This window comes from Emys orbicularis, chromosome 11 (assembly GCF_028017835.1).
Source record: "Emys orbicularis isolate rEmyOrb1 chromosome 11, rEmyOrb1.hap1, whole genome shotgun sequence".
Classification (NCBI taxonomy): Eukaryota; Metazoa; Chordata; order Testudines; family Emydidae; genus Emys; species Emys orbicularis.
The window spans coordinates 12,869,297-12,887,585 of record NC_088693.1 but is presented as its reverse complement, the minus strand read 5'-3'; the positions used below and the strand labels follow the sequence as shown (position 1 = coordinate 12,887,585).

The 18,289-nt window shown below is 40.4% G+C and overlaps 1 protein-coding gene across 1 annotated transcript in view; it reads left to right on the top strand.

The window, feature by feature from the left end:
- Positions 1 to 18,289, top strand: part of ZNF148 (zinc finger protein 148) — a 46,864-nt gene that overhangs the window by 16,896 nt on the left and 11,679 nt on the right. The window contains exons 2-3 of the mRNA XM_065413254.1: positions 11,443 to 11,788; positions 13,204 to 13,329. Of these exons, the coding sequence (XP_065269326.1) occupies positions 11,459 to 11,788; positions 13,204 to 13,329 (456 nt within the window). The 5' untranslated portion in view covers positions 11,443 to 11,458. The remainder of the gene's footprint in view (positions 1 to 11,442; positions 11,789 to 13,203; positions 13,330 to 18,289) is intronic.

Here is an 18,289-nt window from a genome sequence, read left to right as displayed (position 1 = left end):
TCTTTGCAATTCAAAACTCAACAACTATAATTTATTACCATGAGTGCTACTTTTCTTAAGTTCTGAGGAGGGTTCTGCTGTTAGTATTGTTTTATTAATACAAAGGATAAAAATACAACATGTTAAGCACTTACAGTTTTTAAAGCATTATTAGGTCATTTTGCCATCTCTCTTTTTGTTAGCCTAAAGAATTGCAGGAATATTTCCCTATTTCCTCCTGTAAAAAAATTCTAATTGAGAATTTAAATACAAACCCTCTGCTGGTGTAAATTTTGGCCTAGGTAAGGTTCCTATACCAGTCTTAACTTTCCTACTCACCAGTGTACATACAGTTAGGGTTTGGACTGAGTGGTTCTGGCAAAATAAGAACACAGACACAAGAATAAGACACGGAATGGCCTATGGAACTGGACTGGAGGCTTTTGTTTGTTTGTTTTTCCTACCTGAATTTTGTGATTGATTCATTTAAAACCTCCACTTGTCTTTTGTTGTGCAAGTGTGATCTGCTGCTGGTACTTTTTTTTTTTTTTTTTTTTTATGAGGCTTCAGCAAAAGTTGCTTATTAGGGAAGGTTTTTACCAGTTTTTATCAGTTATACCTGTGTAATTATACTGGTATAGTTATACTGATATAACTTATTCCAGAATAAAAGTGACTTTTTTTGGTTTACCTTAACCCTCTTCGAATTAATGTAAGCGAGGGGTTCTCACACATCATTGCATCACAACCCCCTTCTGACAACAAAAATTGCTACACGACCCCGGAAGGGGGGCCTGAGCCTGCCCGAGCCCTGCTGTCCTGGGCGGGCTGGGGGGGCAAAGACAAAGCCCAAGGGCAGCGGGTCTCAGGCTTTGGCCCAGGTGGTGAGGGTTGGGCTTCAGCAAGTCTAACGCCAGCCCTGATGACCCCATTAAAATGGGGTCGCGACCCACAGTTTGAGAACCGCTGGTGTAAGCTAAACTGAAAAAAGGCACTCTTCTATGGGAACCAGAACACAAGGAGTTGTCCTGGTATAACTATATCTGTTTAAATTCACACCTTGGCTTATGTATAACTTTTCCATGTAGACAAGCCCGAAGAATAGACGTCATGCCTGGGAATGTCCAAATGTTGCACCAAAATTTGTTAAGCTTCCTTGGTGTACTGTTTGCACGAGTGGACTCAGCAGAATTTTCTGCTGGGGGACAAAACACTAAACCTTTTTCCAAAGATTGTTGTGGGAGATAGGACATAGTGGGAAGAACCATCACACTTGTATTTTCTAGCTTCAGGTGTTTGTTTCCTTGAAAGCTTTTTTTACCTTTAACTTAGTCTAAAACAATACCCAACAAAAATGTGGAGTTGCATTTTTAAGAAGCAACATTATCAGAGTATTTCTATTATGGGGGATGGGGGGAGTATTTCTGCTCTGAGGCCATTTTATAACTTGAATCAAATTGTATCTTGATTTTGATTTTGGGAAATCCTGAAGAGAGATTTATTAGCATGGCATCTAGTTGAGAAAGATATGATAGAATTTCCATTATACACACTATTTTTACATTTATTCCTGGCTGAAATTTGGAATGCACAGTGAGAGGGAGTTAGTGCCTGCATCTGTTCATAATACATTATTTAATTAAGTTTCACAGTAGAATTGCCTGATAAATGGTAAATAATTTTCCCCCAGAAAGTTATTTTAAAAAAATATGCAGATGTTCCATTTTGGAGTGGGATCCTTCCCCCCCTTTTCGCTCCGTTTTTTCTTTTTGCAGTTTTGCCTCTGTAAAAAGATGGAGAAGAAGGTGGGGTGGAGGGGAGGAAACGAAAATGATGAAAACTCAAAACTTTTTGATGTTTTGTTTGAAACTCAGAAAATTTAGAAATACATTTTTTAAAAGTATATAAATATTTTCATTAAAAAGGGCCATTTTTCATTAATTTTTTTGACAAAAAATTTCAACAACTTCTATTCTACAGTAGGTAGGTAGGTAGATAAATAAAAAGCAGTGTGAAACCTAAAGAATGCACGTTTGATATGTGAGAGCAGATAGTCATTTTCCTTCCTCTTTTATTTATGTTATCAGTTTTTCCAGATATTTCCCCTCTCTTTTCTTTTGCGCAAGTTGTTTATTCAATCATTAAAATCTCCCAAATTCTCCTAAGGCTATATTGCACATATTAATTTATGTCTAAGATTTCTGAAATGCACCCAATTAGTATCTCAAGGTGCATGTTAATTATTTAATAAAACCAACTTTATTTGTACAAGAATAAAAGGAAAAACATATGTATACACCCATCCACCACCAGTCAAAGTGAGAAAAGAGCTTGGTCTTGCATTCTACCCTGATGTTAAACAAGCTGATTCTTTCCTCTGGGGTATCTGTTCTACTCCACTGAGTAGTCACTATCATCCTAATTATCGAGTTAGGTTAGTTCTGATGCAGTCATTTGGACAGCGTACAGGCCACAGAATACATCATGCAACTCCATGATGTGCTGTCCTGAGTCAAATATGTGCATAACAGGATAGAATGGCTGTGAGGGACAGGGATCTGTTGACACTGCCTAGCCATTGTGTTTTAGGTCTTCTGGGGGTCTTTTCCATCCTGCTTTTATTGGGTCAAAGTAGAAAATGAGTCTCGCGGGGAAGATGGTAGGCATTTGAAGCAGATGACCATACCACCTTAGAGAGTGTTGGGAGACTGTATGACAGAGCACGACCTGTTTAGTTAGAAAATGGATTTCTTCATTAGACTTTAATTCATGCCTTTTGATCATTTGGACATGCTTCATCTGAATGGTGTCCAACTTTTTTAAAATCTGGATAGAGAAGCACCATGTTTCAGTCCCACGGGTCAGAATACTGACCACAGAAGCTTTATTTATCCTCAGCTTTGTCTCTGTACTTATCAGGGTGTTTGGTTCATGAAAGACATTCTTAATAAAGTGCCCTATTACTGATGAGCTTTTGAAGTGCAGGCTTCACGTTCTTTCTTGACACTGCTTGTATTATCAACAACACAGACAATGTTGGTGAAATCACTGATAATCCCAGATGGGTGGTCATTTATATGCTAAAGGCCACAGCATATTCGAAATTGGAAGAATTTTGGGTTTACCCCAATTAATTTTCAGGCCGACTTTGGCTGCTGAGTTTTCCAGAGATTTAAGAGCCACAACCAGATCGTCTGTTGATTTGACAGCTAGTGCTCTATTGTTGGCAAAATTGTTGATGGTAAGGTTCTTATCATCAAGACATATGCCTAACCTGCATTTACTTATTGTCTGGTCAAGCATGTAATCTATGACGGCACTGAAGAATTTTGGGGTAGTAACGTGTCCTTGCTGAACATCCAACCTAATTTTGGAAGAAGGCAGTTCTTTTCTGATTTACAAGAATGAAGCTTGAGGAGTCGTCATGTAGAAGATGAAACATTCTACAGAGCTTATCAGGGATGCCTGCGAATTTCAAGATCAGCCAAAGCGATACCCTGTCAACAGAATCAAATGCCTTGATATCCACAAATGTAATGTGAATGGGGCACTTGACTTCTTGTGCCTTCTGAATAAGCTGTGAAAATTTGCTCCTTCCGTCGTTGAACAGCGGGGAATGAAACCAGCTTGTTGTGGTCTTGTCTTATTGCTTAAGATATCAGCGGTTTGGGCCAACGAGACAGAAGCAAAAACTTTCCCTGGGGTGGAGAGAAGAGTAATGCAACAATAATTACAGCAGTCTCAATTGCTGCCTTTATGTTTCCAAAATGGTAGAATATCACTTTTTTGCCCGTCGTATGGGACTGACTCTGCTCTCCGGATGATATTGAACAGTATCTGCAACCATAAAATAATAGCTGGCCAAGAACTTTTTAACAGTTCTGCAGGATTTTCACAGCATCCTTCAGATTCCTTCCACCTTATTTCTCGTAAGCTTCTTTACAACTCTGGATATTTTGTTTATAGTGAACTTGTTAGGGTCATTTTGTGCAGAATGGGTCAACTTGGCAGTGGCGATCAGGTTACATTATCAGGACACATTTCTTTTCTACCCACTGCCAAAATATGGTGGTGGTTGTTCTAAATAGGCAAAGGCAACGACATTTTGCTTTCAAGACATTTTCAGGTAAGTACCTTTTACATTCTGAGTCGGGGGGTTGGGGTGGGCTTGAGAGCCCAAGATGCTGCCTGAGCCACAATGTCCACACTGCTATTTTTAGCAAGTCCATTTACCCAAGTGGAAGGCTCGTTCCTAGCTGTAGTGTAGATATATCCTTAGATCTCCTGCAGGTACCAGGAGTCTTTGGAAAAAGGTATGTGAGGCACACTGAAACTAACTGTTCTGAAGTGCTGTAGTAGGGTTTGTCTGAGTAGCAGTTTTTGAAACAAATCAACATGGTTCAGTGGCTCTAGAAGGGGGTTCTCACAACAAATTTTTTGGTGGCCTTCGAGTGCGGTCACCAACTCTTGCTGGTGGCCAATATGACAATTTTTCCGAAAAACTTAATTAACTTTAGGAAAAACAAATAAATATGCACACATATCTGTCCAAATCATTGTAATTTATCTATGTAGGTTTTTTTTTTGCAGACTCAATAATAATAACAATGTGCAGTTGTCTCTATTCTTTAGAAGACCTAACCAGAATAGAAACACAAATAAGGTGCTTTGCATGTTCTTGTCTTTTTTGTTGTTGTTTCTTTTGCTTTTTTGGCTTCTGTTTTTTTTTTTTAATAGAATTACTAGCTAGTAAGTCTGCATCTGTGAAAAGTGATATTTGTATGTTTGTTAAATCACTTTTCACTGCCGTTTGTTAATATCACTTTGCTCAGCAGCAGACTTGTTAGCTAGCTGGGAGGCAGTGAAAAGTGGTATTAACAAACATACAAATATCAGTTTTCACAGCAGACTTACTTACTCAGCCCTGGCAAGCTGGGAGACAAAGTAAGCCTTGGATGGGGAGGTGGGTAGGGAGGCATTGGGGGCTAGGGGTGATCGGATGGATGGGTCAGGGACTGGGGAAGGCAGCAGGGGCCAGAGGCGATGAGGGGGGTGGTGAGCCTGAAGCACAGTGGCCGGAGCCTGCCGCCACATGGCTGAAGCTTGCCGCCCGCCACCCCGGGCTGAAGCTGGAAGCCTGAGCCCACCACACATGGGAAGGTGGGGAACTCACACCGGCTGTCTGCTCTTCCAGCGTTGTGGCTCCAGAGGGGTGCAAGGCCCAACCCCTACTTGCAGACCCAGGGTAGGGGCCAATGGTTTGCCCTCCCCCCCCAAATCACTGCCCAGGTGTCTGTGGCTGCAAGAAAAGCCTCTGGTGGCCGCATGCGAGAAATGCTGTGTTCTGCAAGCAGTTGCTGAGCATTGTATCAAAAGAGAAAGAAGCTCTAGGATGGAGCAACTATTCTGAGGTTGTTTTTTCAAGTCCTTTCTTTTTCTTTTTTTCTTGGTATACATATCCGTGCAGTCTGTCCTGTGGAGCCCCACATTCAAATGCCTTGTTCGAGGCGATGAATTTGGGGAATCGCTATCAAGCACAATGAACACCTTAACTCTGCATTTCTTTTAGCTTTGGATCATTTAAGTTACACCTTTTATGTTACCTTTTTATAATTGGACCTCTGTCTTTATTGAGTGATTTTAACTATATTTTCAAAGACGGTGCTAAAAATCTTATTAAATAAAAGTTTTGAATCCCAGGAAGAAGACTGCTGTTTTATGTTAAAAATCACAATGTTTTATGTCAGGAGATATACTAATTTACACAAGTATGTGGTGTGTATTATCATGGCTTCTGTCAAAGATAATCTTATTTTGGGGATATCTTCTTTCACAGATGTAGCTTGTTCTAACTTACTGGTTGACCTACTACAGGTCCAGGTGAATTATTTTGAAAACTTCAGCTTACTTTTTCTGGTCAGTCTGTTATTCTGCCAAGAGCATTTTTTTCTTGGTTTCAATTAAAATATGATTCTGCTTACTGAAGCAACCTCTACCCTCCTCCCCGCAAAGCATCTTGTGGTCAACTATGCTTGATTTGCCGAGGCAGTTCCAATCAGGACACGTCTCATTTGGACTAATAGCCTATTTTTATATGTTTTTCTTTACTTTCATATTATTTGGTTCCGTGTTTAGATTTTATGTAGACTAGATTGTGTTTCATCAGTTGTAGTGTTATGCTGCAGATTGAGTCCTCATTATTTTTGTATGGAAGGCTAGATATCTAAAAACCTGCTTTTACAATGCACCTGAGGTGACTCAAGATCAGAGCTTGAAAAATGTACCTGATGCCTACTATCTCAGGACTAGCCTACTAATCAGTGTGAAAAGCAGCCATGTATTCATATCCCTTACAATTTAAACGAGTAAAACAGCTGACAATATGTTACAAATAAATGCGATATACTGTCAGTGTGTGTCCTCTGCTAGGCAGCTGCTGCACATTACCAATTGTTCCTCTAGCATTCTGCTGCTATGTTTCACCAGTCTGCCCCAATTCATTGGTGACAGCAGCAGCAGAGTCCTTTGCTCTCTTTCTGAGACCCTTTTCTCATTATTCTCTGTACCTTTCTGCCAGGAAATAGCTTTAAATCCCGGAATTCCTCAATTTGGGCCTGATTTCAGAGCAGTGTGACAATATTCTGCATCTGCAGCAGTCCCTAGCGCTGCTTTCAGCTGTGCCTTGACCAGACGGACTGCAGCCGCTGTTTTTCACAGCGTTGTTTTTCTTTTTAGCAGCTTGCACTTCCCCATCTCAGCACCTCTCCAGCTGGTTCCTATGAAGGCTGCAGTGCAGTAAGCTAATACTGCAGTAGACCTCAACATGCATAGAATCATAGAAATGTAGGGCTAGAAGGGACCTCAAGAGATCATCTAGTCCATCCTCGGGCACTGAGCAGGATTAAATATACATGGACCAACCCTGACAGGTGTTTGTTCAACCTGTTCTTAAAAACCTCCAAGGATGGGGAATCCGCAACCTCCCTCAGTAACCTGTTTTAGTACTTAATTATCCTCATAGTTAAAGTTTTTCCTAATATCCAACCTAAATCTCCCTTGCTGCAAACTAAGCTGATTACGTGGCCTATTCTGGGTGGACATGGAAAATAAATGATCACTGTCCGCTTTATAACAATATTTTACATATTTGAAGACTGTTATGTCCTCCCTTGGCCTTTTCTTCTCTAGACTAAACATGCCCTATGCTTTCAATCTTTCCTCATAGGTCCTGTTTTCTAAACCTCTTATCGTTGTCGTTGCTCTCCTTTGGACTCTCTGCAGTTTATTCATATCTTTCTTGAAGTATGGTGCCCAAAACTGGAAACAGTACTCCAGCTGAGGACTCACCAGTGCCAAATAGAGCAGAACAATTACCTCCCATGTCTTACATATAACATTCCTGTTACTACATCCCAGAATGGCATTTGCCTTTTTCGCAACAGCATCACACTGTTTACTCTTATTCAATTTGTGACCCACTATAACCCCCGGATCCTTTTTTGCAGTACTACTGCCTAGCCAGTTACTCTCCATTTTATATTGTGCATCTGATTTTTCTGTGCATGGAGCAAAAGCACAGCAAAAGATGACTTAAGTAGGACATACCCTTATTGAGGTTCAGCATAGTCCGCACCTGGGATAAAGATTAAAATTTCTCTTGTTCACCTTCTTTGGAGTCCCTCACCCTCATGTCAGACATGTTTAAAGGACTTTGGTCACACCCCTTCCAGGAAGCTAGCCTTAGCCAGGGCTTTCACTCCCTCCCATTCACATGGCTTACACAGTACTGAGACTAAGCCAGAGGTATCTCTATATCTCTACAGTCTTTTTATCATTTGGATGGGGAATTTGAGCCCCCTGCCTCCAACATGGAGTGTACTACACGCGAGAGCTCTCCTTAAAAGACTTGGGTCCCCCTCTCACTTTTCTTCTTTGAGTCCAAATCCCCCATGTGGAGGCCTAAGATCATCCTGCCCCCTTCAACAGAACCATCTCCCTCTCATTTTAGGATTACTGTGGTCTATTGTTGCAAGTCCTCTCCAGAAAACCTTCAGCAGCATTGATGGAGAACTACTATTTCACCCTACTGCCATGAAACCCCAGTTACCTCCAAAAAATTTTCTATGGATTACAGTTTCTCTCCCTGGGATCATTGGTGACATTCCTGGTGCACTTCATCCCTTGAAAAGGGTGAACTCTCATTCTCTTCTTTGGTAATATGTGATTCAGACAACTGGAAATACTTTTTAACTTAGATGAGATAACCTAACCCTGCTTTAAACATTGAAGAATCGGTGTCCCTTCATTTGAAGAGAAGTGCCCTGAAGATGATGCATAAGAAAGGCTTCAAAGTTGCTTATATAACTATCCCTGGAGACACTAGTCTGTTCTGACTAGATCCCTCCCAAGCACATACTGTCTGATCAGAAAAAAACTACCGAGTTTAGCAGGATAAAGTTTTCAAATTGTCCTTAGTGCCTCAGATTGGCTCTTTTCACACTTAGTGGGGCAGTCTGATACAAGTTCTGTTTGATGGCTTCAGACTGTTTGAAAGAGCATCAGAAACTTAATAAGATAATGCTCCTTCAATGTTATTCCAGAGTCAGTAGATCCAAATTTTGAACTTTGTTTCTGCAGACCATTTCAGAACAGATTCAACCAACTGTCCTTTAGCGCTGAGTACTCCATTGGTGCCAGATCACTTCTTTGCAAAATCCCTGCTAGAATATCCACTATGTATATAGAAGGTAGTAATTGGTCTACTGTAAGGATGGCACTAGAAGCAGAAAGTTAAATGAAAAGGTCTCAAAATCCTATATGTCTAGCAGTATATGAGATCCAGCAAAGCTGAACTGGCAAACAGATTGGCAGAGTTAGAAGGAACTCTCCTCACGAGATTGGAAACTTAGAATACCTTCATTTACCTGATCCAGATGTGCTTCCTTCCACAAACAGATTTGTTTGCAAATTTGATCAAATATGAAAGTTCTGAACTTTTACTTTTGTTCCAGACTCTTGACAACAGCAAGATTGGACAACTGCTTTCCAATCTTGGGGGGCAGGATAGCTCAGTGGTTTGAGCATTGGCCTGCTAAACCCAGGGTTGTGAGTTCAGTCCTTGAGGGGGCCACTTAGGGATCTGGGGCAAAATCAGTACTTGGTCCTGCTAGGGAAGGCAGGGGGCTGGACTCGATGACCTTTCAGGGTCCCTTCCAGTTCTATGAGATAGGTATATCTCCATTTATTATTATATTATTCACATGGGCTGGCCTGCAGAGAGACTTTGCTACCTTCCCCAGTAAAGACAAAAGATTGTTGATCCTCATCACCCGAAACTGCCTCTACAGACTATGGTTTCTGCATCTCGCAGGAACATCTGTCTCTGAATCATTGATATTCACACTTATGGAATCTTGTGTACCGAGCCCTTCTAACATGACAGTTCTCAACATTTTTGTTGAAATCTAGGAGGACATCTATTCTGGAAAAATACAAAGGGTCTGTAAGTCCTTTTTGTATGGTATTGCTCAGTGGAATATTAATTCCATGCAAATGTGTTGGAGTCTCTCTTCTCTAGTTTCATCAAAGGCCTTGTTCTTCAGCTACCTCACAGGTTAGGTTGTAGATTTGGGGAGTATCAGTATTTACTTTTTTGTCTCAAGTGTATTCCTCCATTTTCATATTTCCACATTTTTGAAGGTTGTTGGTTCCTTTTTACTTTCTTATTCATTTATAAATATCTTTGACCTTTTATGTGCAGAAGCTTGGGTTTCAGTGTCTCCCAAAAAGCAAATGAAGCCACATCATTAAATCTTTTAACGATGTCAATGCCCTACATATTTAGGGTCAAGCTGAGTGAATACATCAGTAGTCAATCCATTCGGACTTCCAGCAGTGAAAAGTTTACTGGTACAAGGTCCACTTTATCTTGAATATCCAACATGCTTCACTCTTTTGACTTGGCTGTTGAGCAGTTGAACTTGAAAAGGGGGAGGATTATTAGACAATCCTGCACAGCTCAAAAATTAGCCACCTCTCTGACGTATTCAAGGAGTTAGAGATTCTTGCTCTTGTGTGATAGCACAGGCACAGATCCTCTCCTGTCTTGACTAGATTAATGCTGGAGAATGGTAATGTTGGCTACATTTTTAATTCTGTTTTAATTTGCTTGAATGAATTGAATATTCACAAGAATCAGGACTACCAATAGTACTGTCTGGAATCAGGTATAATGCAGATGAGTAATGTGTAATCTTCACCACTCAGTTCTGTCAATGGACCACATTCCTAACATCAAATGCTCCTGGGCCCCACTTGAGGCGAGTCTGCCCTTCATGCCAGATTGTGTGGTGGGTTTGTGAAATGAACAAATCTTCACTAGAAATTAGGATAAATCCAGAATCCTCATTATTTTTCTCAATCACTGCAAGTATTTTTTGAGACATATTTTCTATTTTCAAACTGAAAACTGAAGTTTAAATAGTACATGTTGATCTGTTTGATACAAGTTTGTGGATGGAATGTATGCTTTGCGAGTAGCAGGATGTTAAATTGGCAGTAGGGCATCACAGTGTAATTCTTAGGGGATGATGGAGAGCCCTTCTGTACTGCTGGGCAAGATGGTTTGGCTTCTTTGGCTATTTAATTGGACAATTAGAACATTAGGGACAGAGCTGACCCAGAGCCTAATTAGCTAAAAAGCCTAACTGAGGTGGAGCTGAGCCTCCCCTTCAGCATGATGTACCCTATTTCCTACTATGTTTTTGCACTATTAATGGTGGCAGTGTCTAAGCCCATACACCCTGACTCATGCTCTAGTGTCAGAGTGGGTGTGGAGGTGATTGCCCCCCTATAAGTATGTTTAACTACTCCTCTTCCTTCCTTCACATGCAATAACAGCAGCCCAAGAAGAGCCAAAAAATTCTCCTTCCTCTCCCTTGTGACGATAAAGCTGTTCTGGTAGCAGTGGTGACAGGAGAGACAGACAGCACATACAAAAAGGGGGAAGTGGAGAAGAGAGAACACAGTGAAAGGAGGCATTTTCAGGAGAGGGATCAGGCACAAAAAATGGTGGGGAGGGGATGGGGAAGAGAGGCAGAGAAGAAAAAATGGAAGCAGTTTGCTTCCTTTAAAGGGTAGGGGATGTATTTAAGTTTCTTTTGGCTATCAATTCATATAACTACTGTATCACCCCTTTATATTGGTAGTCAAAAGACAACCACAACCTATTTGAAAAAGTGTGTGTGTGTGTGTGTGAGAGAGAGAGAGGGAGAGAGAGAGATTGATCTCCTTTAGCTTATTACAACAAAGATGAAGTATTGAAACCCCTGGACAGTACTTACAAGAAAGGCATGTGTTGTTGACTCTATTTTGTAAAACCTTTTTTTTTTTTTTAAATGTCAAGTAAATTTTTAAATAACTTGCCCATTTGTAGATATTCACTTGCTATACTTCTCTTTGTAGGCTATTGCACTTAAGCATGAATATTGAAGACAAACTTGGAGGATTATTTCTTAAATGTGGTGGCATAGACCAAATGCAGTCATCCAGGGCTATGGTAGGGATGGGTGCAGTATCTGACCAGTCTTCAGTATCTGGGGAACGGCAAGCAGCAGTGCTTCAAGACCGGACTATGGCACATCAAGAAATTCTTACAACAGATGAAGTGTTACAAGAAAGTGAGCTTCGACAGCAAGAGATGATTTCACATGATGAACTCATGGTCCATGAGGAGACGGTAAAAAATGATGATGAGCTGGAGGCTCAAGATAGACTTCCTCAAGGGCTACAGTATGCAGTCAATGTTCCTGTAAGCATTTTATTCATGAAATATTGCACACTCATTTAGGAAGCATGGTTTGGTAATGTTGTTGTGTTATGTTAGGAATATATTAATGAGTTGTTTGCATTTTGATTATAAAAATATTTATTAATAATAGATGCTATTTTGAAAATGTCTTTAGCTGCTGACTGGGTGAAATTCATCTCAGTTAGAGGGCCGACACAAGGCCCTATACATCATTTAAACCAAGCTTCATGAGCTTAAGTGTGGTTTTAAAAGTGTGTTACAACCTTTTGTAGGTCATTTGCATTGAGGTGAGTTTCACCCAGCTATATTTCATTTTTATAATAAGCATTTATTTATACAAAAATTGATAATTATATTGTTTTTGTTACTATATGAATTGACTGGATAACATTAAACACTTAAAAAACCACACAATAATACATTTTAAAGAGCAAATATAAACCAGGATAAGTAATATTATTTAAAGGGCCTGGATGATTTATTTGTTTTATGCAAAGCACGTTTCCTTTTGCCACCTGAAGCATTTCTGTACATGTTTTTAAAATATATCTCATATAGAAATTTAGCATTTGATAGCTATTGCTTGCATTCATGCTGCAGGTCAAACATATAACACTTTGTAGATGCCCATATATGTCTTCCTTGATATTTAATAGAAAGTGTCTTCCATCCACCATAGGGAGAATAAAAATGGCTTCCATTTGAAAATAATGCATTATTGCTGTAAAGTTTGGGTGTTTACTGAAATGTCAGTGATTTAAAAAGACGAGTTATATAGGTGTAAAAAGAAAGAATGGTCTTTTTCAACTGGAGTTTTGTTAAAACACTGTACATTGAGAGGGCTTTCCTTTTAACTGAAGTTCAGAGATTGTTGGGCAGTTTAGAAAACATACCAGGAACATTTAAGAATATGATCTTTAATAAAGTTGATATTAATCAAGAAGTATTAATGGGAAAAAAGTTCATTCTCTGTATTTTGGGGTTTTTTTAAAAAATTTTTTAGCTCAAATATATAGTAAATTAATCTGTTTCTGTTAAATCCTGGCATTGACAATACGACAGGCAAAAGTAATATAGGTATGAAACAAATGGAAGAGTGATTATATGCACGTATGAGAGATTTTGATATACACTAGGAGTCACAAGGAAACACTACAGGTCAGAAAGAAAAGCCTAATTTTTTTTTGATGAATGAAGAGGTACAGCAAACTGTAAATCTGTATGGAATTATTTCCTTTCTGCATTTAAGATATTGATTACTCCCTTTTTGTTAAATGTCTGAAAGAATGAAACCATGGGACAATCCCTTCTGAAAAAATCTTAGCCTTTGTTTCAGCCGTTAGTCATCTGAAAATGAAAAATTGCTCTTTTGTAATGAGAGCCTCACCTGAAACTGGCACTTTGTATCTTAACAGATCAGTGTAAAGCAAGAAATTACTTTTACTGATGCATCTGAACAACAGAAGAGAGACAAAAAACAAATACGAGAGCCAGTAGATTTGCAGAAAAAGAAGAAAAGAAAACAGCGTTCACCAGCAAAGGTAAGACGGATTTTGGAAAAACCAAGCTTGAAAAGAACCTGTAGATTTGCTGTGACTTTGAGTGATTTCATTAGAATTTGAAGTAGTTATGTCTGAAGTTGTTTTATTTGCACAGTAAAAGATGTAACTTTGGAGCTTTCCAGAGTCCAGAGAAGACCGTGATATAAGGCATTCATAGTGTGTTTCTTTGAACTCCTTTTAGCAACATGAACCTTTGATATACTTTAACATCTGTCTCTCCAGGCAGTTCCCTTTCCAAATATATTTTTTTTAAATTATGAGTCAGTAGTTTTGTGGACAAGTTATAAATCATTGCACTATGTTCATCTAATAATAGTTGTACCTTTCTATGATGCTGAGAATTATTGTGTGCCTTATGCATTGAGAACAGTTTAAAAACAAATCTAAAATGAGTTTTCAAAATTTTTAAAAAGTTTTCATCCATAAATTTAGTAAAATAACCTGCTGGTAGAGAGCATTCCTAAAATTTAAGTGTCTTTGTATATATTCTACTCTTGGGGGAATTCTGCGCTGCTGCACGCATGCAGAAACATGTCCCTGCGCAGATTCTCTTTGCTTTTCTGCAGAAAAATGGTTTCTATGGGGAACCAAAGAGAAGCTGCACCAATGCTCACTCACCCCTCTCTGGCAGGGTCTGTTTGAGCAGTCAGGGGAGAGGAAAGTCACCGCGGGGTGCGTGTCTGAGGATGCCCTGGCTGCCCCAGGATGTTAGTCCCGGCTGGGCACGGGAGGGAGGACGACGACGACAGAGACAGAGTTCCCCCTCCCCTGCCTGGAGCAGCCGGCACTGGGGGGTCAGATCAACCCTAGAAACTTCCCCTGGCTGTAGGAAGCTCTGTACTGAGGGTGGAGAGTTGGAGGGAGGGGCTGGGTGCAGGGGGTGAGGCACAGCGGTGTGTGTGTGTGTGTGTGTGTGTGCAGATGCATGGGAATTGCGTGGACGGGAAGCACTCCCCCTACAGTGACCCTTTCCCCCCCCTTCCTGGTCCCATCACTCCTCAGCTACTGTACAGGGAGCTGCTCCCCCTGTCCGCCCAACCCCTGTGCATCTGGACCCCCCCGCACCAAAATCCCTCCTGCCGAGCCTCACCCCACTCTCCCCGTGCATCAGGAGCCCCCTGCACCCAGAACCCCCCCACTGAGTCCCCCCGAACCTCCTTCCTGCTGAGCCTTACCCCCTGCATCGGGAGCTCCTCACAACCGGACCCCCACCCCACTGAGCCCCGAACAGCTGCACCCTGACCGCCACCACACCAAGCCCCACCCCCCCAGCACCCATACCCCCTGTTGAGCCCTAACTGCCTTCACCTGGACTCCCCTGTTGAGTCCTATTCCCCCTGCACCCAGAACCCCCCAACACCCCCCTTTGCATCCAGATCCCTCCTGGACCCCCCACCGAGCTGCCCGCACCAAATTGTACCACACAGAACCCTGGTACTCTTGAGGGAATTCTGCACCAAAATTTAAAAATTCTGCGCCAAAAAAATAAAATTTTTAAAATTCTGCATAATTTTATTTGGCAAAATAACAGTAACACAATAACAATATAATCTCACAATTTTTAATTATTTTGGTAAATTATTTCCAAATATTTGTCAGCAAATAATTGAAAATAGTGAGATTATATTGTGTTGTTTTAACAAAATAAGCAGAATTTTGCAGAATTTTTAATTTTTTGGCACAGAATTCCCTTACGAGTAGTATTCTTATTTGTGTTAGAAGTTCTCATGATAACTGTTTTGCATTATTTTGAGAATTTGTTTTCCAGATCTACTGTCAAGAGGGATATAGCAATTTACTCATCTGCCTGTGTCACTGGGTAGCCTGCCCTTTAAATGTAGTGGCACATAGGGGTCAGCCCACTCTGTCAGATGGCATGGCCTTTTAAGATTTTGAATGGTCCTATATATAGAATATAAGCACTGTCCTAAAAGATATTGATAGAGAGGAAGTGGTTCCAGGAGTAAGTAGTGCTTGCAAGGAAATTCCGTCACTGTGTCTTTAAGGGCGGGGAGTCTTGGAGAGAGGGTGGGGCCAGGCTCTCCTGTCATCCATCCAATTGAGGATGAGCTGGGAGATGCAGACCAGCATAAATGCTCTCTCCTCCCTCATAGCTGGGCAGACATCAGCAAGAGAAGGCTGGTCTGCTGAGACCTCTGAGCATGGGGACTAATTAGGGGGGAAAGGGGCCAGCTGAGGGAGAATCTGACTAGGGTCCAACAGTTGTCTAATTTATAGCTTAGCTCCAAGGAGGAAAACTGGGGACTCCTGCGTAAGGAGGGAGAGAGAGAGAGAGGCTGAAAGGTAACCCAGCAGGGACTGTGAACAGGGAGTACCTTTTGTTAATTTTGAGACTTTTGTTTGGACTTGTTACCTCAAGAGGGATTGAATTTAGAGTGATCCAGCCAGAGGGCTGAGCCACATGAACCCCAGGAGACACAGAAACTCCTGGGGAGGAGAAACTGAGGCAGGGAGTGCCTGCAGTGCCACAAGGGGGTCCTGAAGGACAGTATTGCCCTGTGACAGTCTGAGAGCTTAGATTTTCCTATATCAAAGGGGCACGTTTTTGTTAAGACAAAAACAGGATCAGCTATCCAAATGGGGGCTGCAGCAATGTTTTGCCCTCTTCTACTAAAACCCAAGCTAATTATTTATTTTATTTGGATTTATGCAACAATTAAAATAAAGCACTCAGGTGCTGTAGCAATTAAGTAAAATCACAGTCCCATAAAGAGGACCACACAATAGCATAAAAATAAGTGTATTCAGGAAACAGCCCAGCCAGCAAATAAATTAAAGCAGCAAATCTCCTCTGCCCTCTCTACCTCCCCCCCCCCCCCGTGCAAAAAAAACCCTCCTGAAACAAAACAAGCCTTTTCATTTTTCCCAGGGTTACCTATCCCATAACCTTCCCCACAAATCTTCTTAGATAGGTGGCGTTTGTGGCATGCCTGAAGGGCTGACAGATTATAAATATTTAAGACAGAGTTTGGGAGCAAGTTCCAGGCTCTTGGGTCCCTGATGGCAGCACACCTCTCTCTTTTATAATGAAGGGCATCCAGCTTGAATGCCTCACCCTTTCTCCTCAGAGACCACATCTGTGGGAGTATTGTTTGATGGGAAAGGTGGGTGTCCCTCTTATAGAAGACTTCATGGGCATTCATTTATGCTTCCTTCCTCTATCTCCCGGTCTGCCTGCTCCATTCTTTTGAGATGAAGAGGGATTGAAAAACGTTGAGGAAAATCCTTGAGCAGGTTTTGTATCAATCTTTTATTGGCCCATAAGAATAGGAAGGGCAGGAAGAGCAGAAGGATTGGCATGGCATAATCCCAGCATATTGGTCTTGATTTGCTGTCAATCCAACAGCTGGGTTTTAAGTGTGGAGGTCACTTAATACATTGAAATATTTTCAGTACTATTTTCCTTTTATTAATTGTCTACTTGAAAAATCTACAGTTTTTATTCATTTTTACCCCCATTATTTTTTGGACTACATTTTGGTGAAACCGCATTGGCAAAACTGATTTTCTTCATTTAAGAGGAGCTACAATGCAGTTAATTTAAAAGATTCCAGAATTTAGAGGAAAAATGGAGGAATATGAAATATTTTTTCTGTTTTCAGCGGTCATTTTAAAATGTCAATAATATACATAATACATGTGATAAAATTTAATTGTTTTATAAAATATACTTTTATATCTGACAGCGTCAGTTTAAGTAGTAGCATATTGTTACAGAACATAATTTTATAAGCATTGGACTTCACAGGTCTGTAAGGCCCCTGCAAACATATGAATGTGCTTATAGATAAACATGTGAGTAATCCCATTGGTTTCAAGTGTGTGTGCTAGATCAGAGCTTAAACTGTCTGTGAAGTCTGCTGTAGCAGAACGAGCAGGTAAAATTGGAACATTTTTCCAAGTAGGTCCTATAATAACAGTTAATACTGAGTTTATCAACGATCGCAGAGCAATGGAATGGCTCTTTTGCTTGCTCTGTTAAAATATGCTGGCTATTTAGAGTGACAGCATGCTTTCCTCTTCGGTTTTTATAGTTAGAGAGCTAATCACTATTTATTTGAGATTATTCCGTTATAACACATTATTATAACACTGTTTTCGGTCACCTAAAACTTTCTGAAAATTTCATTTGTTGGGCTGCCATTTTCCTGCTGGTCTCTTCCCAATGGTGTTATTTTGGGGCAAGTTTGAGCAAAACTGTACTGAGCTGTATCAAATGGGGTGTGGAAATGAACTTTCCCTAGTTTTTAAAAAATTCTTGCAACTTTAAAAAAAAAATCTACTATGGTCATCAAAATTATTGAAAGTAGAAAACTGAATTTGGCAGGGGGATCTTCTCAAGGGATACACTAAGTGAGGAAGGGCTCTGTAAGATGAATGAGTTAGGAGGGGTCCAAGGTGGGGTTTTTTTGTTTTTGTTTTTTTATTATCTCCACGTTACAGAATATTGGGAGAGGTTGTCTTGTGGCCAGTTAGCATACAAAAGTGATATAAAAGTCTGTTAAGTACTGTATCATGACATTATATTAAGAATTAGAAAGCAAGGCTAAGGGAATAGAATGGAAAATAACTAAACAATTAAAGAGTTACTTTGATACTTCTGTACTGACATTTTATATGTAACTGGACAGGGGTACAGTTTTATTAGTCCAGTCTTATTTTTAGCTATGATGTGCAGTAGCAGACAGGTTATGTGGTTACTCAGGGATAAGCTTTTATACATCTTGACAATCATACATTCTTGCTTTATTTCCACAAAGATCATACAGCATTCCACTTATCCTTTACAATATGATCATCCATGGTTCTGTGCCAAAGATGATTTGGTTACTTTACCTCCTTCCCAACAGATGGAGAAAGTAAACACTGACATTTAAAGTGACTCCACTCTGAATAGGGAAGCTGTAAGCTGGTTTTC